This window comes from Centroberyx gerrardi, chromosome 21 (assembly GCF_048128805.1).
Source record: "Centroberyx gerrardi isolate f3 chromosome 21, fCenGer3.hap1.cur.20231027, whole genome shotgun sequence".
NCBI classification, from domain to species: domain Eukaryota; kingdom Metazoa; phylum Chordata; class Actinopteri; order Beryciformes; family Berycidae; genus Centroberyx; species Centroberyx gerrardi.
Window position 1 is genome coordinate 7,544,586 of NC_136017.1, and position 24,096 is coordinate 7,568,681.

A 24,096-nucleotide genomic window follows, 5' to 3' on the forward strand; every position below is an offset into this window, starting at 1 on the left:
ACGGAGAGAGTAGGACAAAGTGTGAGCATGTGAGAGAGACTTTTATGTGAGTGGGGAATTACCCGTCCTTCCATTCAGAGTGGTTCACAGTAGGTCGCTGTGAGACAAGGGGTTTAATGCACAGTGTCTCTAAACCCCTGCATGGGATCCATTTCATCATGCATTACATTATTATCATGTTTTAAAGCTGCAATGTGCAAGTTTTCTGACATTAAAATAACAATAAACCAATAGGATATATTATACATTATCAGTTTGCATCTGAAATTGACCCAGAGTGTGTTCATGCCTAAATTTGACTTGAACTTTTGGCTTTCAATTTGCTTTTCAATTATGTTTGCGATGTTTTGGGGCGTAAACCATTTGCTGTGGGCGTGGCCAGTGGGTTTTGGCTATCAAGGTGAGGGTAGCGGTTAACCATAACAATGGAGGATGTTAGTAATAAAAGAAAGTGCAGCAAAGCTAAATGTGCGGCAGACATGTTCAAAAGTGAACACCGGTTTCCTCAGACTAGATGCATGCTCAAAAAGATTGAGTGACAAGGGTTTGGGCGTGAAGCTGCCCAACTGAGGGCGAGGAGGGCGGGACTAGCATTATACTTTTCTATCTCAAAGCAAAAAGTTGCACTAAAAGGTTTAAAAGGAACATAGCCACACATTGCAAGAGCTGTTAAGGGAATGTGCATCAATCCTTAGCAACTAGAGGAATCTCTCAAAGAAACCAAATGTCAAAGTTTGCCATTTGCCATTTCAACACACTGACCAAATTCCACACACAGAGAGACAATAGTTGGATTGGATCTGAGCCAAGGGAACCAAACTGTATTTTAAAGCCTTCACAAAGCTAGATGAGAAAAAAACTCTGGACCAGCTGATGTCAGTTGAACGGAGAGTATCGCTTTCTCTGCCTGATCCCCCATCAGTCAGCTTTAATTGGCCCCGCTCTCGGCTTAGCCAAACACGGATTAAGGGCTGACTGGGGAACAGAGGCGGCCGTAGATGTCCCAGCTGCGTCGCCTCCGTTTGAAGTGTTAACTGATGATCTGCCTGCGTCTCCCCGTTTCAGTAGCACAAAGTCCCGTTGGTCCAGGCCCAGGAGGGTAGAATTGCAGCTGGGTGTGTTAATGGTTGAACCCACTGGCTTATTGGCAGAGTAGGGGGGGGTATGATCACTTGTTTGTATGAATGGAAGTGTCGGGTGTTCGGTCGGGCAAATATTGAATGTCTCTCGTTCCCTCCAGAGTTGCTCAGGATTTAGTGGTTAAACAGCTTTTTTCTCCTTTCTGTTTTAAAGGCATAGCAGCAATTGCTGGAAACATCTGTTAAGTTTTTCAAATGTAGTTTACAGACACCACAGAACAGTCTTTAACCATATTACAAATAACCGCCAGGCAAGTGCAGTGGTTCATTTCAACTTTATTGGCCCTCTGCCTTATGGTGTCTCATTAGACAATGAAACGAGTTTGTTGTTGCACGCCGGTGCAGCGCTCACATTTCCAAATAAGGATTACAGTTTTCAGATGCAAGGTAAAGTAAGCTGTCCTCTACACGGTTGAGGCAATACGTACTTTGAGAATGAGGTAGTGTTTTGCATGCAACAGACTAAAATTACAGACATTGCTCACACAGATTGGAAGTCAGACCTGCTTTTACCAAATTATGGATGTAAGGGCATTTTAGGTCATGCAGAAAAGGAAGGTTGTTGCACCGAGTCAAACAGACTGAGGGTGAAGTTAACTCTAGTGTCTTTTTGTTATGATACATTTTAGTTGAAAGTCCTTTCTATCCAGCATAGGTCATTGCATTTCCTCATATTTCTCAATGAGAAAACTGTCTTGAGATTACAATAAAAACACCCTTATTTTTTATCATTTCACTCTATGTGAATAGAAGAAATTGCACTTTTTTGTTTGAAAAAACGAGTGAAAAAAGAGTGAAAAAGCCCATTTAAAACTTTGGCTACAGCTATATTTCCTATAAATGGAAGAGGAAACTGTTTGGAAAAGAGATGAGAGAGAGGAAAAGATCTAACGTTGGTGAGTCCAGCTTTCTCTCACTGCTGTTTAGGAGACAGTTTGGATGTCGCTCTTAGGTTTCAATCGGTGGGGACGGGACTCTCTTCTCCGCTGCAACCAGCCCCACTTAGTGATTTAGGCTGATCAGACGAGTGGATTTTTACATAAAAATCTTGCCTAGCTTTAAAGATAAAAAATGAGTGTATTTCATTCATCACAGAGCCAGCAGCTGTTTTTTCCCTCCTGACGTCTCTGCGCTTCCCTCAAAGCTGTCTCTCTCGCCCCTGGGGAGGCGCCTCACACGCCTCACACTCCTAAACCTCTGGAGGAGGCTGCTAGTCCCAAGAAGACTTCAGTATGTTTTAACTGGCGTGTCGACTCAACACGGGCTTTGGGGACTGATACTTTCTGTGTGCTGCGTCCTATTGGAGTCCCTCGTGGTCCACTTTCCCATGGACATCTGACACGTGTTTCCTTCCTCTGTCTGTCCATCTGTCTGTCTATCTATCTTTTTTATCTCTGTCTTTCTACACCTCTCTCTCTCTCTCTCTCCCTCTCTCTCTCTCTTTCTCATATCACCCGTGATATAGGCGTTGAATTCCCTGTGGGTTACATGTCGGGAAATGTAGACACTCTCCTTCAATAATCCTCTGTAACAGAATACATAAGATCGTCTTTTTTTGCCAACGCCTGCAGGGCCGTGACACAGTACAGCGCGTTTCCCCTCCATGTGACGGATCCTGCTAGCATGGAGAAAGGGAGACGTGTTGGATGGAGAGACAGGAGCAGGGCAGGAAGCCACAGCCAGCCATCTGGGTTAATATGACTATTGATTTGGAAGCACGGTTCCCACGTCTGCAAGTTATGCCAGCTTCCATCTGTCCGTCGGCAGACAGCCAGGGCAGTGTGGCGAGGGAACAGCTGATCACTGACTTTGGCACAGTGGTTAAAGTGAAGTCTCGTGGGTAGTGATGGGATGGGGAGTAGCAGAATAATTACTTTTTTGTGGTAAATAGTAACTTAAAGCGTTAGTTTTTAGTTCTAGTAATCTGTTATTATTCACCTTTTAAAATTAGAGTGTTGTCACGTTTTCTTACACTTTTTTGTTTTGTTTTTCATGTTTTGTTAGAGCACATTTTAGAAAAAAAAAGTAGAAAAAAGTGAAAATCCGGTGGCATCTTGTACAGACAAACTGCTGCTAACTGAAAAAATTCAATCTAGTATGCTTGATGTAAATGAGAATGACTTAATTGTTTTAAAACTTTTTAAAACAACAAACGTCAACACACATTGTCACATATTTCTACGACATGTATTTGAAGTGGGTAACGCAAAAGTACTCTAACGAGTTACTTTTAAAACAAGTAACAAGTAAGTAAAAAGTAACTTTCCCCTACACTGGCTCCTTCATTCATAGCATCAGAGCAAGAGATGTTTGGCCCTCAGAGCTCAGACTAAAGTGAAGAGTCTCAACCTGCCCATGTGACTCACTCACCTGTATTTAGTTCCTTTATTTAGAAAGAAAGGTCTGCATTGTTGAAGGCCAAAACACTCCACTTTGCACTTTTTTGCACTTTGCCACACGATAAACATCAAACTAAGGATCATGATCTTGTGAAAACTGATGCAGGCCTAATTCATGCTTTCGCCTTTTGGCTCACAGAACTAGAATAATCCATTCCAAGGCTGAGTGTGAGGTTGTAGCCCTGATAGAGAACTAGAGGAGTTGGCATTAAGGTTACAGATGGGGGCTTGTAAAACAAAAGTTTGCCAATATGAACCCCAGAATGGCTGGGAAATGTGAATGAGAAAAGCTCTCCCATGGGCATCTCAACAGTTACTTGCCAGTTGGACTGTTCAGTGGCCAACAGTAGGAGATGCTTAAAAAAAACAGATACAGGTTAGAAATATTCACATGGTGCTGAGCAAGAGCAGTGTGGGATTTTCTTCAGTTGTATTCATCACTTCAAACGTTTAATTTTACATTTAATCAAGATTTTACCCACCTGATTTGTGCTTTGGGCCACAGCTGGATCAGCCATGATGTCATGTGAGATTAACCAATAGCAGGTGCCCTCAGTGGGAAGTTGACCAGCCTGCATGCCACTCTCTGTCTCTAATTGGCTGAAATCCCACAGGATCCATGCTAAACTGTAGCTGATGTCTAGATGACGTAGCAACACTGATTATGGGAGAGTGAGTGTGTGTGTGTGTGTGTGTGTGTGTGTGGGTGTGGGTGTGAGAAAACATGTGTTTAGGATTATCCCCAGCCAGTTTTGGGTTGGTTAGTGCAGATGTGAAAGTTGCTTGCTGTGCAGTGTGCAGACACAGTTAGTTATAAACTGATTATCCCATAAATAGCTTTCCATGGCAGATTCTTGCTCAACATAATGTGTCTTCTCATCCTGTAACTGTCAGGTAAAAGGTTCTGGCTGTGAGGGAAAACTCTCCTGATAAGATACTGTAGCATTCAGATTTTGACTTCAGGGAGACGTCTGTTTTCCTAATGGACAGTTGTTGAAACTTCATTTGTAGCCAAACACTGCGCTCTAGTCAGTAGGTAATCTTTATACAAAATGTCTATCCAAAGGAATGGGATTGCATTCAATAAAGTTGACAATCTTGCAATGTTTTAGTTAATTTTGGACATGCAATCCATTTACTTTGAATAGGAAAGCGGTTTAAACTAATTAATCACTCCATACTGCATGTAGGGCTGCATATACAATATTTTATACTTAATTATGTGGAAAGTAAGCCTATTTTTAATGAACACACAAAGTGCCTTGTAATTACTGTACAAATTGAGTTTCTTGGTTAAGCATTTCGAGTCAGAAGGGAAATTAGAAGTAGATGGAACTGCTGCTATTTTTGGTTCTGGCTGGTAAGTTTGTCAAACCAGTTCATTTGAAGTCAAACTAAGCAACATAATTGGTGGAAATCTCCTCTACAGGCTTCTTCGGCAGGTGTTTGGTGTAGTCTGAATGTTTTCCTAGTTTATATTTGGCTGGTAAAATAATGAAAGAGGCTAGTGATTTTCAGAGTCAAGTCGTCATTATGAATGATGTACAATAAAGTGAGCTGTCTGTCCTGCAGGCATGTCTCACTTAAGGTCGGTTGCCCTTTCTCTAAGTGAGTTATGTCTTCCTCTGCCCTCCCTGACTGAACCCTTACACTTACACTTAACAGGCTATATACAATACTTTCACATCGTTCGGAAGGCTTGGGAAATCCCCATAATCGCTGATCTGTGTGACCCTTTAATGCACAGATCGGACTTTGTGGTTAGCTTCTCTCAACAAAAAAACTCCCTCGTTATGAATCTGCTGTGACAGGCCACCCTCAAGAGAGCGCCGTGTCGAGCAACATAGAGGCTGGCTCCCTTGTGAAGCCGATTCATGTGAAGTTAATGGTCTCATAGCTGCTGCTCAATTCCCTTCAGGCTATTTCGGTCTATGGGAACTGAATTATCAGCAGTTTTTCCATTAATTTGACCCACTCCCTCTGTCTCAGAGACACTGAATTTGTAGAAAACAGGAATCCAACATTAGTGAAACCACTTGTGGTTAATGAACTGGACTGGAGTCAGCAGTATGCTGATTTACACATTGAGGTCTGCGGTTTACCATTTGACCCGGAGGCTCAGTGTGGTTTAGGGTTTGTTGTTCCAGCACATTATGACCAGAGGCTCTTATCATGGTTCAGTTAGTTGGTGAGGCTCACTGATTGAAAGGGGTTTTCTAACTTTCTGCACTTCCTGCACTGTAAAACTAATGCATCCTAACAAGTTCATTTAATCTTGAATTTGGTCTTAAAATCTTTAAACTTCCTCTTAACCTAATTGGAAAAAAAAACTGACATAACTTCATCTGGCTACAATATGAGAAATAGCTAATTTGTCTACTGGCAACTCCGCACTCCTGTGGAGAGTTACTGTATGTTCACATAGACTGTTAAAGCATTGCAGATGGCCTGTCATCCAAATAACATCAATCCTGTGGTCACAGTTTATAAACTGAACACAAAGAACCATTAATAACTTCAAGAACTTTGCTGATCATTTCTGTGCTTCAAACCGACAGCTTGGGAAGTCGTGCTGCCTTCAAGTGCACCTCGTAAACTCCTAATTCTGAGACTGTAAAACGTAAATATGACTTGTTGTGCATTCAAGTGCTTTTGGTCAGAAATTATTGCAAAATAGACCCCATAACAAAAATATTTTTTGGTCAGCTGATGTTTTACTTTAGGAGTACAGGTTGACTTGAAGTTGAACAAAGAGTGAAAATAGAAACATGCAGCAATAACAGTTATTTACTATATAACATACAGTAATAAGTGAACCTACATCATTGTTTAAATCAGTTACATGCAACTCATAAATTTGGTATTTACGACAGCACTTGAAGGCAACGTCAGTCCATAGTCTGATTTTTAAAAAAGCACCATCATCTCCCTGCCTGTGAATCTTGATTTCCTCTCTCTCCTCCCCTTGCAGAGGACAGCGGCATCTCTCTGCTGCAGCTAATCGGAGACCCGCCGCCGGATGAGATCACCAGGCTGTACGGGCCGGGCGGCACCGCGGCGTACCTCTTCACCCCGGCGGCGGCGTGGGGCCAGCCGGCTCTAGCCCACGTCCCCAACCCCTTCTACCGCCACTTCTCCCTCCTCTTCCACGTCAAGCCCTCCACCCCCGCCGCCTCCGTCCTCTTCTCCATCACCGACGGCTCCCAGAGGTTCATGTACGTCGGCGTCAAGCTGAGCGAGGCGCGGTCCGGCCGCCGGAGGGTGCAGTTCTTCTACACCGAGCCCGACTCGGAGGCCTCGTACGAGGCGGCCAGCTTCGAAATGCCGAGCCTGGAGGACAGCTGGAGCCGCTTCTCCCTGTCCGTCTTCGAGGACCAAGTGACTTTCTACCAGGGCTGCGACTCGGAGCCTCAGGTGGTGAAGTTCGAGCGCTCGCCGGATGACATGGACCTGGACAGCGGGGCGGGGATCTTTGTGGGTCAGGCGGGAGGAGCCGACCCTGATAAGTTCCAGGTAATGTATGATTTACAAATGAATGTATGAAGCATGAATCTTTGTTGTGGACCATTATCAAGAGTATTTACCTGAATCGTGTTTATTTGCGTGTTTTTCTTTCACTGTTTGTAATAAGGAGGTCTAATTTTGTTATGCACATTCAAGTGTCAAGTGTTTAGGACAAAGGACAACTGCATTATCTATGAAAAGCAGCCTTGTTAGCTTCATGACAGTGTATTTTTATATTATCCAATGGGTTTTGAAAGGATAATGAGGTTCTGGGTAATGAAGTACTTCAAATTCAAGCAGTGATCTCCTGCTGCCACATGGGGCCGCCAAAGAGTGAAGGTACCTAGTGCAGCTTTAATGTGCTCAAATGTGTAGAAAAGTAACACAAAATTGATGTTGTCCCAAACTAGATACATGGATTTGATGAAAATTACACTTCATTTCTAAGAGTGTTTTCTTTAACTCTTAAATTAAATACTACCTACCATTTTCAGCTGAAAAGGTGGCCACATTTTGTACAGTCAAATTAATTTCATTCCAAAATAAGGTATCAACCATTGGGAAAAATTGTCACCTACTACACTACCTACCTCAGTAGCAAATATTTAAACTCATTGTGTACTTACTAAAGTATAGTCGTAACTCGTAAGATAACATGTCTTTGGTGAACAAAATGATCACTTTTACAGATTGGATCCTCTTGTATTTTAGAGATACTGAACAATGAGGGTTTTTTTGCCAAACTAGCTCTTGGGAGAGAAGTCAATTATCTAACCGTAAAACTGAAGAGCACCGAGAGAGGAAATGCTCCAGCGCTGAAGAGAAGATATTTCCTGGTCATATTTCTAAACACAGACAGAGATGAGTGAAAAACAGAAAGGAATCCTCATCCAAATATCTCCCAGGGGGCATGGAAAAGTCAGAATAGTACACTGTGTGCTAAAAGAGCAGGTGTGAGTGTGTGTGTGTGTGTGTGTGTGTGTGTGTGTGTGTGTGTGTGTGTGTGTGTGGTATGTGCTTGAATGTCTGTGCATTTGTTAACCTAACCTCTACCTTGGGTTAAATCCCTCTTTTAATTTCTCCCTGAGGCATCTCACCGCAGGTTTTGTGTCTGGGTCACTGGCAGCAGGGCAGGCAGGCAGACTCAACCCTCCCTCTCCCTGTGAAACTATTACTTCACCTCTCTCACCTTTGACCCCTGACCCTTGGCCTGCACCCAGTCAGTGACCCAGCTGACCACATGTGATGGTCACATGGGCTTTGAAGTTGGGAAAAGTGGGGAGTCATGTTCATTAAAAGTCCAAATCCAAATTCGCCCAAATACTTTTTTTGGCGAATTTAAGATTGTTTGAAGCCCCAAATGAAAAGGGTTTGCAGTTCTGGGTGCTATTCTATTCTATTCTATTCTATTCTATCATTTGATACCTTTCTAAGCCTTATTCTCTATGGCAGGGTATTCTCACTGATAGAGAAAATTCAAGTCACACACTCCTCTCTTTTCTCTTAGTTTCGTGTTTTATTCCACCAAACTTTTGGGATAAACGGGATAAATAAAGCATTTAACTAAAAGAAAAGAGTAGAGTGTGCGACTTGAATTTTCTTTTTTAAGTGGAAGTGTTACAAAAGCCTCAGTTTAGAATATTCTCACTGGTCAAGCGTCATTAAAGTCCACCTGGAGCCCAAACCGCCTGTGTGGTGTTTAGCAGCAGGCTCCGCTGCGCATGGTGTAGGAACATGGGCCCATGCAGAATGAGATTAAGAAGATCGTCCCGGGACAGAGGGGCGAAGGCAGCTGACACAATACTCTGCTGCGGCATGAGTCACTTCTCTGCCTCTCTCATACTTTCCATCTCTTCGGAGGCTTCAGGGGAAAACATATGTCACGACTGATCGCGAGCAATGGAAGATAAGAGTTAACTACTGTGAGTTTTTGTCACTTAGTGAAAAAACTCATTCACTGTGTGTGTGTGTGTGTGTGTGTGTGTGTGTAGGGTGAAATCGCAGAGCTGAAAGTGGTGGGAAACCCTCGGGCAGCGGAGCGTTTGTGCGACGATGAGGACGATTCTGACGCTGTGAGTATTTGTGTATTTGATATTTCATTCAAAGGTGAGCTTCACTGTCAAAATACTGTTATCGAATGTTTCTCTCTCTCCCTCTCTCTCTCTCTCTCTCTCTCTCTCTCTCTCTCTCTCTCTCTCTCTCTCTCTCAGGCGTCTGGAGACTTTGGCAGTGGTGATGGAGAGAGGAGACAGACCAGTCACACTGTGAAGGTCTTTATCATCATCAGTTTGTCTTTTCACTTCGACCAACTTTCAAATCTGTACAGTATGACCTTCAGCAGTAATTTAATATTAAAGTACATGAATGAGGATGTAAGTGCAGTGGTCAAAACCCCAAATCAAAGTGACTCACAACTCCCCTAATGCAGGCGTGAATCATCAGAATGGTGATCTTTGATTCCAAATAATGATTTATATTTTCCCCTTTCAGGCTGTTTCAGTGATTAATTGTTGGAAGAAGCCTAGAGGCTGCAAATATTCAGCGGTTCACAAGAAAAAGACTTTCATCACAAGGATTAAAAACATGATAATACAGTAAATGTGTAGATTAGATATGTATTTTTTTTCTACATTACATAAAACATCTATAATCACCTTGTGACCATCTGATGGGTTGCAGCTAGGGTTGTTATTGGCTTTTTATTAAATGTCTGGAAAACCTGTCGTTTTCTTTGCACATTTTATCAATTCATTTACTCATTTACAAGTTAATTCTTCATTTAAAGGTAGCAAGTGGGTTCCCCTGCTATAAAGAGCTGCTAACCCCAAAAGAATTATAGTAATATGGATTTCAATGGAGAGTTTTAGTGTCCCATGATGGTATAAATGCCGTTTCAGAGGCTTTCCCACCCTGATGAGAATAAAAGTCTGGGCGTAAACACTGGAGACTTTTCCAAAATTGAGAAATTGAAAAATTTAAAGATTTTGAATATGGCACAACATATCAGCAGCTTCAGTACAAAAATATCAGTATCAGACATCAAAAACCTCATATCAGTTGAACCCTAGTTACAGGTTGAGAACCACTGACAGGTAAAAACAAATCAGTGCAATCATCTAATATGGAAGATTAACACTGGGAATCTATGCTGGCAGTTGAAAAATCAAGGGGTAAAGTGGCTGCAGATGTTTTCAACCATTCTATTCTATTCTATTCTATTCTATTCTATTCTAGACCACCCCTGCGTCCCTGCAGCCGGTGCCAGAACCCCCACTGACATCTTCACAGGGAACCAGACTCACAGAAGGAGGTAGGAGCGCTTCATTACCAGCGGTGAAATCTCTTAACGACTGCAAATCTCCAAAGATTCACCTATAAGCACGCACCACTGCCAAGATACTCATCACAGCAACAGAAAAAAAACAGTGGGGGAACTTGTAATGGCAGTTTTTAATCATACAGCAGCCATTGCCAGAAAATCTTCCCAGAATAGCTGTGAAGTCATTTGTGTTAGAAATATGCACATTATAGCGCTTGTCTGGGCTTGAAAGTCTGGGGGGTTTTGCCAGGGAGTTTCAGCACGCCAGGGTGAAGTCAAGCTCTCTAGCTCCCTCCAGTGGACACTAAAGGATGTAACACATTTTTCCCCAGTGACATATTGATATTGTTGTATAGAAATCAGCCTCGCAAACAACTTTAAAGACAACTGGCTCACAAGATTAAAGGGAAACTGTCTGAAATACAGTTCTGGCTTTAAAGTCATGTTTACAGTATGTTTATAGCCATAGACTTGGATGAGTGAAATGTCAAAATATAAAGCCCAAATGCAGTGGTGGAAAGAGTACAAAAATATCCTACTCAAGTATTGTTACTTTGCTGATATTTTACCTAAGTAGATGTAACAGTACTGGTGTAAAAATCTACTGAAGTAAAAGTAAAAAATAGCTCATTTAAAATGTCCTCAGAGTAAAAGTTACTTCTCAGAAAAGAGAGCAGTTAGATGTGATTTTTTTCCCATGCGACTCTAAAAGAATGAAAGGACAGAGTTGAAACTGGATTCTTTTAATTGGAGAATTTAGAAATTACAAAATAAAGCGCACAAAGTAATGCCAGATTTCTCTTCTCACTGTTAACGGCTCCACAGTTTTTCAATTTATGATGGTCCAGTTTCTGATGCTGATAGACACAAAATTTTACTCTGTAATGGATGTGATTTAAAATGTAGTGAAGTATACGATACTTAAGTGAAAACATACTTAAGTAAAAGTAAAATTACTGACTTACTCAAAAAAGAAAGTACACAAAAAAAGCTACTCAATTACAGTAACGTAAATGTAAAAAACTTCCACCCTTGCCCAATTGTTGCTCTGAAGCAAGAACGCTTTTCTTCGTCCATCATAAGACATTCAGACAGACATTAACAAGGCGTTACAAGCCTCGCTCTGCAAGCCGACACTTGCAGCCTTCATGCAGCCGCTGAAAGGCAACCGAGGTAAAGTTGTGTTTGTGTTGCATCTGTGTTGACTTTAGACGCCAGGCATCATCAGCCTTCGGTGGAGTTCAGGCCTGGATCGCCGGGTCCAAGAGGTGGGTGGCTGGGTGGGAAAGGGATCCTGGCCGTCCTATCACAGCATAGAACGAGCGTTGTGCAATAATACGGTGTGTCATCATGCTGAGTGGAGCGTGGCACTCGGCATGGAGCTGTGGGCTGTGGGCATGTTGGTGGAGGGCGGTTGGCATCTCGTTGTTCCAGTGCAATCCGTGGCCGCTTCGTGTGGAAAACCTCGTAACTCCCGTCTTCGTGGTTTTCAATGTTTTAACTTCCCTTGAAGGAGTCCATGCTTCTCTGTGGGTTGAGGGGATTCTGCCACCTTTAGGTCTTATGAAAGCCTTTTAAAATCACTTCCATAAAGTCAAATGTCGGTCAAGCTGAAAACAAGATGGATTTAGTGAAAAGTTGACGATATGTTGATCCATCATGAATCGTCCTTGGAGAAGCTGGAAGTGCAAGCACCCCAATTCTCTTTCTTCAGTTTATCTTGGGTAAACACTGTCCCACTTGGAATATTTCCGTATAACTGGCATTTTTTTTTAAGTTCTTTAACATTTATTTATCCAGGGAAAGTCAATTTTCCAGCAACGCCCTGCTTCACATTCATACAGTTACAGACATTCACACCTAAGAGTTGCCCAGTACAACCAAAGTCTCTACTGGGGCATTTTGGGGGGGTTAAGTGCCTTGCACAGGGGCACCTCCACATGTTCCTGATGGGTTCTGGGAGTCAAACCAGCAACCTCCTGCTGTTATCTTCTGTATTATCTACTGCCAGCTGGTAGCAGATCTAAAGGCATTTCTTTCTTTTATTTGGATTTCTTTTACATTAAGTTCTATATTAAAACACTTGAATTAATACAAATTCATGAATACAAAATAAAACATACTAATAAAAACATATACATATACAGTTTCACTAGATGCTTTATGGACAAAGACATGGAGTATGGTGTTGGATGGGTTTAAGTATGTGTACATCTATATATGGAGAGGAACTGCAGAGGAGTACCATTCAGAAACAAGGGATAATAGGTATTCCTTATACAATAGCGCCCTCTACAGGACGTTCTGCTACACTGCTTCTACTGACCGAGCCGTGCCTGTCAACTCCACCAGGTGGTATATAAGCCAACTGAGGGAAAGAAGTCAAACTACCATAGAAATACAGCCAGAGTCACCTTGTATCCACATTCATCTCAATACTGATGAGAACACAAGATCTCCTTTTGCATTTTACTCAGTTTCTCTCTTTTTCATTTCATTTCAGGCTTTCTGTTTTCAGAGTGGCCGTTCTGTGCTTTCTAGTTTTAATGATTGCTGTTATGATCCTCATGATGATTACATGTTATGAATGTGGTGGTGAGGGTGGTGGTGATGATAATGATGACTGGAGTGATGATGCTGATGTTCCTCACTGGATCAATTTGACCAGGTTCATGCACAAATGGGGTCAAAGTTGTGCTCAGTGGTTTGAGAAAGATCCCAATATGATTATTACGATACTAATAATATGTGCCAATTTATATTTTTTGTTTCACTTTCATTTGACTTTGACTCAATTTTAGCTTTAATTAACATCAGCAAAAAGCTCATATGATATTATATAAATGCCAAAATCAACTGTACTTAGTAAATTTTATCTTCTGTCAAGGCCACAAATCAAGTGCTAGATAAAATTAAAAGCCTTTCAGACTTTCAAACACTTTTCTAGGGGCTTTTTTCAAGAACATCCTTTGCTTGAACACCATTAAGTCGCCTTTCATTAACAGCCTTAAAGCAGAAATTGGAGTGAGCACACGTGCCTCCACAGGCCCGTTCACAGCCTGGATCATTAAAGGGACATTTTCATCAATAATATTCAAATCTAACTGAATATATTTCCAGTGACATTCCAAAATGTTTAAGTGAGTGATTCTTTCTTAAAGTGCATGAAATATGTGCTTCAACCACGAAGCACAGAGGAAGACTGCTGCCATCGCTTCAAAGCCAACACTTTACTTTACAATGGCCTTAATCCAGTGTGTTAACCTGTGTATGAACCTGTGGAAAAGTACTGCAAGTAGACAGTAGTTTTACTGTGCAGGTACTTGATGAAAATGTCACTAATACATAATGTTTTCTTACAATGGTGTTTATTGAAGCCATTTGGATGGTGTGTTACACTGTTGTAAGTATATTATGTATTAGAGAGGCCATTGTAAAGTGTTACCTTATAGTTATATACAGTTATAGACAGTGTTGCATCTATACAGGTTAAAAAAAAAAAAGTGAAAAGGGCAAGTCTTCAAAAACTCAACTCTTAGAAAATCTTTGCATTGCTAAGGCATTGCAAAACAATAAGCATTGTAAGCATCTTTTTAAGTATTTAGCAATACATTAGCCAAGAGAAATCAAGGTTTTAAGGTTTTTTTGTAATTTTTTAAGAGTTAAGTGTCTTTGATTCATTAAGGTTTTACCCTCTTTAGTTTTTTAAATACACAAAATAGGTGTTAAATTTAAAATAAGCCAAATTTAAGCATTGTTAATAATCATGTGATATTGACGCATCATTCCAAAATTGTGTGATGTATTACTGAATCCCGAGCCAACCCCGTGAAAAATACTGCTTGTCCTCCAGGTTCCACCGGTGCTAAAGGAGATAAAGGGGACAGAGGGGACAAAGGCAGCGCGGGGGACAGAGGCCCCGCAGGGCCCAAAGGAGATTCGGGTTCCAGCTCCGGCTCCGGCTCCGGTTCCAGTTCCTCCTCACAAGGTGGAGAACGAGGACAGAAGGTAGAACATCTGCATGTTTGTGTGCATGAATGGGCATTCGGATTGAGATGCATGAACTGCAACAGACAGATAACTGAAATATGATTGTCTTATTTTCTTATTTCAGGGTGACAAAGGCACAAAGGTATGCTAACTTTATTCAAACTCTGGAGTGTTTACACCTTTAGTTCAGTTTATTGAGAACAATGCCATTTCAACTTGGGTTCCCACCAAATAACTGCATCAAAAGTGTGAAATGTGTCTCTCCCTCCTCCCTCCTCTGTGGTGCAGTTCACTAGGACTGAGAACATAATCTGAAACAGCTCAGCTAAGTCTTTCAACATGTTTGATTCGTTTTTTTGCCCATAATAAATTCAATCAATCACTCAAACAGGATCTGACTCCAAACCGCGCTCAGTTTTAAGTGTAGAAGGAGATGGATGTTGACATCTGAGAGTCAGAAGTTCTTCATGCTTGGAAAGCCAAGCATAACAAAATCATATTCAGCTCATATTCAGCTATTTCTTCATGTATTCTTACCTGGTATGAACATCAGAGAAGGTAAATAACAGAAAATAGTGCAGACAAGTGCATCATGCTGAGCTAAAGTTATGGAATTAGATTTGTTTCAAACTCTCTAACCTGCAGGATGACAGGTGACCAAAACTTTGTCCAATAAACAAGCTGCTTGTGAGTCATGTGACTTTTGTTTACAAGCTCTGGTTCACTTGTATTTGGGCATCTTGAAACTAAATGAACCAAACACAAAGATGCAACAAACATTTCCACTGTGGTTGAGAGACCAAAGAAAACAAACTGTAGGTGTGATGTCACTCTAACCAGCTGACAGTTAATTTTTCAGTCCATTCTCAAACTGAATATCTTTGCTCACTTGTTAATTCCCTCCTCTCTCTCACCAGGGCAGTTCAGGGTTTGGATACCCTGGTAATAAAGGGGACCGGGGGCCTCCTGGGCCCGCGGGGCCCCCCGGTTCTCCGGGACCCGCAGCTCAGGTGGTCCGGCTTGGGGACGGCTCCGTGGTTCAGCAGGTGTCTGGACCCCCAGGGCCGATGGGACCGCCGGGGATAGAGGGGCCCGCGGGACCCCCGGGACCCGAGGGGGAGGCTGTGAGTACCAGAGACAGATGAGGCTAAATCCTGAATTCTGCAAATATTCCACTTTTTTAAGATAAGAGTTACTCACTGATGTTGCGTTATCCCTCAGGGCGATCCAGGAGAGGATGGAAAAGCTGTAAGTTTGTATTGTTTTTTATTCATTAGATTTAGATATTTAGATAAAAACATAATTAGTTGCGGTCTCTTAGCTGTAAAAAACACTGCTTTCATTTTGTTTTTGGCTTCCATTCCCAGGGTCCCGCTGGGCCTCGAGGTTTCCCAGGAACACCAGGAAATCCTGGCACTAAAGGGCTGAAGGTAGAAAACATTTTATATTAACTGCAAAAATTTTTAATGTATTTGAGGTCCGCATAAATTAAAGCAACGGAAATTATGTGGACCAGAACTTCTTCTGATGCAAAACTTCGGAGAAATGTTCGGATGAAATAGACGGTGAACTGTTATGGTTTAATATCCTATTGATTTGTGCAGGATGATAATGTTTGACCTCTGGATCTTTCCAGGGCGACCAAGGCGAGGGTCACCCAGGACCCCGGGGCCCCCCAGGACCTCCTGGACCTCCTGGACCTGGGACTGGTCCAGGAGGTGACCGCCCAGTACGCACCGCCTGCTCTTCAAACACACTCTTCTTACAGCAGTTAGATTTTTTTTCAAGTCTCACATGTCATTTTCTTTTGCATATTTTGTTTCTTTAGACATTTGTTGACATGGAGGGCTCCGGATACCCCGATCTGGAGAAATTGCGGGTACGTTGATTATCGTATAAAAATCTGATAGGGTTATATTAAACTCAAAAAGAAGCAAAAATTCTAATTTTGTGTGTGGTTGTCCAGGGTCTGCGTGGCCTCCCAGGCCCCCCTGGCCCTCCTGGGCCCCCTGGTACATCAGTGGCAATGGGACCCAACGGGCCGGTAGCCTTCGGACCTCCTGGACCACCAGGACAGGACGGAGCCCCCGGTCTACCAGTGAGTTTCTCTGCTTTCTTTGATTGTGAAATTGTCTAATATTATAGCAATTTTAAGGGTGCAATGTGTATAAGGTTTGGAATCACCAAACAGCATCCAGTATGATATTATCACAATACTTGAGCACAACTTGCAAGATACAAAAATACTGCCAATACTGCAATACTGCAATAACATGCCTTAGAGCACTAAAAATTCAATAAAATACCACAAATCCCTTCAAGATTTCAGACTTTCAAGCATTCTTTCAATGATATTTTTCCATTGTAAAGGATATTCTGTATGACTTTCTTAGTTGCCTCAGTTTAGCTTGCCGACTGAGATGAACTCAAAGTGCGGTACAGGCCGTCTCACTGATTCTCTGATTGTGTGAATTGTTTCAGGGGCCCCCAGGTCCCCTCGGCCGACCAGGTCTGCCTGGACCAGCAGGAGCCAAGGTGAGGAAGCAGTTTGAAGTAGATCTCAGTCAGTCAGGGGATTTGACCCGGCAACCTTCCGGTCAAAGCCTACTGCGGCCTCAATAGATGATCTGCCCAGTTACAGTTGATCTGATTGTACTCTTTCTATTGAACCTGCATTTTCCTGCTTGGTCTTGCCTGTGAGTCCTGTTGAGGGAAAGATAAGTAGCATGTATCATGTTGTTCTCATGTTTTCTTCAATGCATCCCATCCCTCCAGGGTGATTGCGGGGAGCTCGGTCTTCCAGGAGCGGCTGGGGAAAAGGTGAGTCAAACCAGTTCATTTTTATCCTCACTTCAAACTGAAAGCTGTGGCTTTGTCTTTTAAAAGCATGAATGATGTCAAGTCAAGTCAAATTTATTTCACAAGGCCAGTGAATCACGATTTTCTCCTCCGTGTTTGCCCTCCTCCAGCAAGACTCGCAGGGCTCCAGCTTCTTCAGCGGTCTGCTGACTTACTTTAACCCTTCCACTCCGGTGTCTAATGGGTCGCAGGTACTGGGTCTCTGCTTTGGTGATTCCATTTTTTCTACTCAGCTGTTCCCATTTCCCTACTTGTTTGTTCTTCAAATCTAACTTTGAATGAAAATCCAGGCTTTCAAACCTGAGTTATTTCCTTCGCTTGTTAGATTTCTTGAATCCCTTTAATCCCTTTTCAAATACTTCAAAGCACTGATGGTTTGTTTGAATCTTCAGCTGCTCCTCATCGTCACCTGCTTACCTTCACTTTCTTGTGTTTTTGATCGTTTAACTCTACAAAACTTTTACCGCACTCTGCACACATCTTTTTTTGCCTTCAGACTTTCCTCATTCATCCTCCTACTGCTTGTGCTAACACCAGAAGCATCTAGTTTTATACGCACTCTTTAAAAAGGACATCTGTCAATAACAACACAACAACGTAGTCGGCCCTTTTTAAGAGTGTAGTCCAGCAGAGAGACACAGGTCTTTAACACCCACATGCTTTTCCTCGTCACCCCAGGGTGCCCACGGTAACCCAGGACAGCCGGGTCAGCCAGGAGAGGGAGGGCTGGCGGGGCTTCCGGGTCCCATGGGACCCGTCGGGCCCGCGGGACCGCCCGGGCCGCCGGGACCGCCGTACAGAGTTGGCTATGTGAGTACGGGTACCAAGCATGTTTGGAGCGGTTTATTTGAACTCTTAGTTTGGTTTGTTTGGGCAGGTGAGAACAATGCCATTCGAACTTAATCCAAACTATCCATAGGAAACTACCCCAAACACAAGGTTTTATGGGTATAAGGATATGGATCACTATCTTAGCTGGCATGAAGAAAGAATGCAGACATGTTCATCCTGCTTAGCCAAGGTTACAGGGACTGGAATCAGATTTGTTTCAAAATCTCTAACCTGGCAGGATGACAACCAGGTCACCAAAACTGTCCAATAAATGAGCTACTTCTGAGTCATGTGACTTTTGTTGACAAGCCCTGGCTCACTTGTAATTGGGCAAATACAAAAATGCAACAAAGAACAATTGTTGGGACCAATGGTTTGGACCAAACAAAACAAACTGCAGGTGTGATCGCACCTTTAGAAATTGCTTTGTTCATTGTCCATTTTACAGTCCCTCTCCTCTCTCTGCAGGGTGACCAGGAGGGATCTGGAGTGACCAATGGCGTGCCTGGAATCAGAGGCCTACAAGGTCCACAGGTACCCAATCACTGCCTCTCTCTCACCCACAGGTGACATCACAGTAGGTTCACTGCCTCATGCTGTCCTGTGTTGTGTGTTGCAGGGTCCACCTGGTATCGCAGGCCTGCCAGTAAGTCTCTCACTCTCTCTCTCTCTCTCTCTCTCTCTCTCTCACAGCCAATCCATCTCTGTCTCTCTAACTGGTTTTGTCAATATGATTGTTTTCTTAATTTTATTTAACAGCATTTTGTCGCTTGTTGAGAAAAGTGCTATACAAATATTGTTTATTATTGCTAGTAGCAGTAATAGTAGTAGTAGTAGTAGTAGTAGTAGTAGTAGGTGTAGTAGGTGTAGTAGAAGTATTTGGTGTAGTAGTATCATCAGGAATGTAGTATAGAGTAAATCCACCTTATTTCTTATCTCCTAACCTCTCCTCCTTTATTTGCAGAATATTCTGTATTCTGTATCTTTATAATGTAAATTCATAGTATACAGTACATCAATGTAAGTAATATTCAACTGATGTAAGTTATATATGATGAAAAAAAGCATAAATTAATGCTTTTCTGAAAGTATTGTTCATGTGTGTCTATATTGGTGTTTGTTTTCCGTATGATGATGATTGAAAGTGGGTCATAATTTACCCTCCTTTTTATTTACCACTCCATCACTGAGTGTACTTTTTAGTAATTTTTAGAATTATGATTTCTAGGGGAAACCAGGTTTCCCGGGCATCCCTGGAGATAAAGGAGCAGAAGGACCACGAGGCCCACCTGGAGTTCCGGGCCTGGACGGATTCCCTGGGAAATGGGTAGGAAGCCAGCTGAACTCTGGGTTTTGTAGTTCAGTTGCAGTTGTTTACCTTATAACCATATGTCAGTAATACACCATTATAATACTTACTGTAGTCCAGTAGCAATATACCATATTCCAGTATTACAGCAGTTTCTTTTCATGGTATTGATAACTTCTCATGCTCTATTTTTAGGGTGAGAAGGGAGACAGAGGAGAGAGAGGAGAGGCGGTGAGTAATCCTTTTTAACTTTAACTTAACTTTAACTTAACTTCAACTTAACTTAACTTAACTTAACTTAACTTAACTTAACTTGACTTTTTTCAGTTTCAATTAAACTTTTTCAAATATACGATTAAAATACTTCTAGATTAACATACTTGTGAAGACGGACATTTTTTGCAGTTTGGTCAGTTTCCTTCTGGTTTTTTTGTGTGTTTGTTTGTTCGTCCATCTGTTATGTATGATATCCCATCTTTGATCGGATTTTGACAAAACTTGGGGGAATGATGCATCATTCTTACCACTTTGTTGTGGCATTTTCAAAACTAGAAGTCTTTTTCCTGTTGATCTTGTGTCTGTTTGTGACGCAGGGTTCACCGGGGCGAGACGGCGGGCCACCTGGACCTCCAGGGCCTCCCGGACCTCCAGGACAGATCGTCCACCAGACAGGAGGCGATGTGAGTCACAGAAACGCACCTGTCCTGCACACACCTGCACAGAAAATAACCCACATGCTAGCCTGCTACTGTAACTGCACCACTCACTCACTAAATGACTCATTAATGGATGTTTGTCTATAGATAAACTAACAATCACTGACTTGCTCGATCAGTGATTCACTTCCCTACTAACTGACCTAACTTTGTCTTGCTGTAGTATAACGAAGTTTTTTGGAGCGAAGGGTCGCAGGTGAGTGAACACACCCTGTGGTCCCTAACCCATCTCACCATTAACTTCACTCTGCCAGCACTTATTTTAGCATATTTCATGCGTTATTGTTCTCTCCTCTCCAGGGAGGACAGGGTATTCCAGGAAGAGCAGGATTCCCGGTGTGTATCCTCGTCCATGCAGCTCATGTTTGGAAAAATACAATCAAAACAAAAACACTGGAGGGAATTTAAGTGTTTTATGTGTTGATGTAGGGACCCATGGGACCAAAGGGAGACAAAGGGGAGACGGGTCCTTCAGGAAATGCAGCTAAGGTAGATGAATCCTCTTTTTCATTCAATAATTGTGAATTTTACACTCTAAAAAAAAACATGTTCTTGTTCTTCATTTTAGTAAGGCTGTATTTGAAGAAAACTGTATATCAATTTGGGGAAAAATCGATCCAACAAGTTCCATCATTTTATTTTTTTGAAATTGTAGTATGGTATATGATGTATGTCTATGATATAGTAAAGAATTATGTATATGAAGTATGTATAGGATGTAAACTAGACTAAATATAGGAGATCTAGTCTGTAAAAATGTCATTTTTCAACTTATATTAACTCTTTTTCTTTAAAAAAGTATCCTAATTGTTTTTACTTTAGTGCTATCAATCATTTTTCAAGAGAAGTTCTTACATTTTTTCAAATATTTGATGACTAGAAACTTTCTGTTTGTTGTGGATGTTTTGTTCAGGGAGAGAAAGGAGAGCCTGGCATCATCATGGGACCTGATGGAAGACCGATGTACCTGGGAGGGCTGGCAGGACAGCCGGTAAAGGGCTCAGCGCCTAATTAGTGACCAGACGACCTCACATTAGGATGCATTCACCTTTTCATTTTACAGTAATACCTCAAACTGTACACATCCCCTCTCCTCTACTCACTCTCATTGCTCTTAAAAAACTTCCAATCAACTTGTTTTATTTCTTTTCCTAGCACTTCTTCGGGTCCATCATTACAGACAAGTTTCACAGCCAAGCTTTGTTCAAACCCACAGAACTTTATTCTAAATTCTAGTCAAGATTACAGGGTTTCCAAAGATACCAAATATGTCATGCTCAATTGCTGGGAAATATGTATAAAATGATGCACAAAACATCTAGACTTTTTCCATTTAATGTGTGTGTCTGTTTCTAGGGAGAGAGTGGCCCCCCCGGCCCTGTGGGACCTCCTGTACGTACCGTATCCTCTTGTTCTCTTGAAGCGTTGTGTTCATATTCAACAAGCTAACAGCAGAACATCGGCTTAACAAACCTCTGTGAACCTTTTCCTCCGTAGGGTCAGTTTGGTCCCGCTGGTCAGAAGGGAGAGATCGGGCTTCCAGGCCGACCGGTGAGTAGGTTTCATCGACTTATCACTGTACATGGTGTTCCAGCACAAATGCATCACACCAACCCATCATAACACTTTAAAGTGTCAAGTTTTACCGGTTTAAAGTGCATTTCTTGTGGATGTCAAAAATGCACTTGACAGAGCAAATGTTATTATTATTATTAGTGTTCTTGCAATATTATTCAGATATCTTAATTTGCGTGAATTAGCTTTAGGTTAAGATAAAACGTCTTAAGTTGTGAGTTTAGACTTTTGCGTGCTGCATACACAGCATTCTTAATGCAGCTTCCTCTGGTTTATTCTATAGGAGTGAAGAATAGAATTAGAATTAGAGTCTGAATCGATACCAGAAATTTGCACCAATCCTTAACACCAATCTGTTCTTTTATGGTGATCTAGTGTAATAATCAGAATAATAATAATATGGCTGGGAGGACTAAGTTCAGATCTTAAGACGATACACAGTTGTCAGAACGTTACTAGAAAATCCCTTTAGTTGTTATTGTAAATTATTACACAGCTTTGTTGAATACTCATTTCTGATTGGCCGATGAAGTCATCTGGAGGTCTGTTATTTCCCGTTTCACATCTAATCAAATCACATTGACTTTTAATTTATTCAGAGAGCATGAAACTTTTCATCGCTGGTTAGAGACTGAACGGGAATCTTATCGGATTTGTTTACATTGCCATGGTTACGTTTCTACTACAGTTCTAGTACTAGCTACATGTGTTTCTATGGTTGCAGTCCTGCTGAACTATTGTTTTTTTGGCCAAAGTGTAAATTACTTTCACTTGCAATAAAATAATTTTTAAGCATAATTTTGTATGAAATGATTAATGTCTTTGGTGAGTGGCGTTACTTTAATGTAATTCTGTGATGTGATGTTTTGTTTTAGGGCCGACCCGGGCTGAACGGTGCCAGAGGAGAGAAGGGAGACTCAGGCTCTGGAGCTGGATATGGATACCCAGTGAGTCTCACTGATCATTTTTTCATCAGAGATCAAACGTCGTGTTTCCCTTTTTCATGGTCCATTTGTAAAACTCATGCAGCTTGTATGATCAGTCCATCAAAACACACTGAACACACAACAATCAATAATCAATATGCCTTGTATCCCAGGGTGCTCCAGGTCCACCAGGCCCTCCTGGACCCCCTGGACCTCCTGTTCCCCTCGACAGGTTCAGCGTGAGTAAAGACGTCACACATTTACCACACTGTAACATTTAATATCAGTTTCTCCTAACTTAGTGATTAACAGCTGATCGCCTACTGACTGTTGAATAAAAGAAAAATTGATTCGGCAAGTATGGACTCAATGGAAACATTTGAATGGATCAAAACATACATTAGTAATAAGAAAAGATGAAACTGTATTGATCCCGGTTGGTAAATTATGTTGTTGCAGCAGCAAAAGTGATAGGATTCAGCAAGGAAAAAGACAAATAGAATATGAGCACAAAATAGAATATAAAGTAAGCAATAAAAACAAAACAGTGAGGCAATAATATATAATGTTAAGTAGACTGTAAGAGTGGAAAATATGAGTATTTGGGTTACTACAGTATGGATTAACCTACATGTGTTACTACACTTATTTGCAGATGTTACAACCAATCTCAGTACTAATATCTTCGTTTTTGATTTCAGGGATATGACGAATTCTCCAGATATTATCCCAGTAAGTTAACTTCATATTGTGACTGGAATAAAGAATTGGGGGTAAAATTGTTTTAAATTAGCACAATGCTTAAGTTAATATGCTGTTCCTGTTTCTTTACAGATTCTAAAGGAGACAAAGGTGATCGGGGAACACCAGGGATACCCGGCATACCAGGTAGTTAACGGTTCCTCTGTCAGCGCTTACACAAAACGCTGAAAAATAATTTATGTTTTCAGCACATGCTCTTAAACAAATTCACAGCAGCACATTTGTTTTCTGTCCCAGGTCTCACCTCAAACTTTGACATTTACGCCTTCAAGGTAAGCCTCAACTCTAGAGACAAATACTTCTAACCACTGAAACACGTCATTATGGTTAAAATATTTGAGCATCAGTAAGCCTTTTGTGTGGACATTCCCGTTATTGGAATAGTGTGCAGGTTTCTTGATGTTTCCTAATGTTTAACGGTCTCTCGCCCCCCGCTTCCACCCAGAATGAGATGAAAGGTGATCCAGGCAATCCAGGCCTGAAGGGAGACAAGGGAGAGCCAGGCGGAGGATATTATGACCCTCGCTACGGAGGGAGCGGAGTCGGACCCCCAGGACCTCCGGTAAGAAGAAGAATGAAATAATGAAATATGAAAACTAAAAAACAATGGCTAACCCTTATTACTATGCAACATAGTGTCATGGAAAGTCACTTTAGAAAGAAATTTAGAAATTATATTATAGTATGTCAAGTGGAGATATAAATGTCATAGGGTCATATGGTGTTATAGTCAGGTTATAGCCACCAATCCCCCAAAAGTTAAAATA

The 24,096-nt window shown here is 41.7% G+C and overlaps 1 protein-coding gene across 4 annotated transcripts in view; it reads left to right on the top strand.

Moving 5' to 3' along the window:
- Nucleotides 1–24,096, top strand: part of col18a1b (collagen type XVIII alpha 1 chain b) — a 51,891-nt gene that overhangs the window by 19,700 nt on the left and 8,095 nt on the right. For 2 of the 4 annotated variants that reach the window (XM_078291052.1, XM_078291048.1), the window contains exons 2-34: nt 6,510–7,051; nt 9,034–9,114; nt 9,253–9,312; nt 10,277–10,352; nt 11,573–11,629; nt 14,215–14,369; nt 14,476–14,493; nt 15,269–15,475; nt 15,573–15,599; nt 15,719–15,781; nt 15,988–16,080; nt 16,180–16,230; nt 16,318–16,449; nt 16,833–16,886; nt 17,127–17,171; nt 17,889–18,020; nt 18,510–18,575; nt 18,661–18,687; nt 19,270–19,368; nt 19,546–19,581; nt 19,944–20,030; nt 20,230–20,262; nt 20,367–20,402; nt 20,496–20,555; nt 20,980–21,057; nt 21,423–21,458; nt 21,564–21,617; nt 22,517–22,588; nt 22,741–22,806; nt 23,269–23,299; nt 23,402–23,455; nt 23,567–23,601; nt 23,775–23,891. In XM_078291052.1, coding sequence (XP_078147178.1) covers nt 6,510–7,051; nt 9,034–9,114; nt 9,253–9,312; nt 10,277–10,352; nt 11,573–11,629; nt 14,215–14,369; nt 14,476–14,493; nt 15,269–15,475; nt 15,573–15,599; nt 15,719–15,781; nt 15,988–16,080; nt 16,180–16,230; nt 16,318–16,449; nt 16,833–16,886; nt 17,127–17,171; nt 17,889–18,020; nt 18,510–18,575; nt 18,661–18,687; nt 19,270–19,368; nt 19,546–19,581; nt 19,944–20,030; nt 20,230–20,262; nt 20,367–20,402; nt 20,496–20,555; nt 20,980–21,057; nt 21,423–21,458; nt 21,564–21,617; nt 22,517–22,588; nt 22,741–22,806; nt 23,269–23,299; nt 23,402–23,455; nt 23,567–23,601; nt 23,775–23,891 — 2,780 coding nt within the window. The remainder of the gene's footprint in view (nt 1–6,509; nt 7,052–9,033; nt 9,115–9,252; nt 9,313–10,276; nt 10,353–11,572; nt 11,630–14,214; nt 14,370–14,475; nt 14,494–15,268; nt 15,476–15,572; nt 15,600–15,718; nt 15,782–15,987; nt 16,081–16,179; nt 16,231–16,317; nt 16,450–16,832; nt 16,887–17,126; nt 17,172–17,888; nt 18,021–18,509; nt 18,576–18,660; nt 18,688–19,269; nt 19,369–19,545; nt 19,582–19,943; nt 20,031–20,229; nt 20,263–20,366; nt 20,403–20,495; nt 20,556–20,979; nt 21,058–21,422; nt 21,459–21,563; nt 21,618–22,516; nt 22,589–22,740; nt 22,807–23,268; nt 23,300–23,401; nt 23,456–23,566; nt 23,602–23,774; nt 23,892–24,096) is intronic. The other 2 variants (XM_078291049.1, XM_078291050.1) reach the window with 2 other exon arrangements.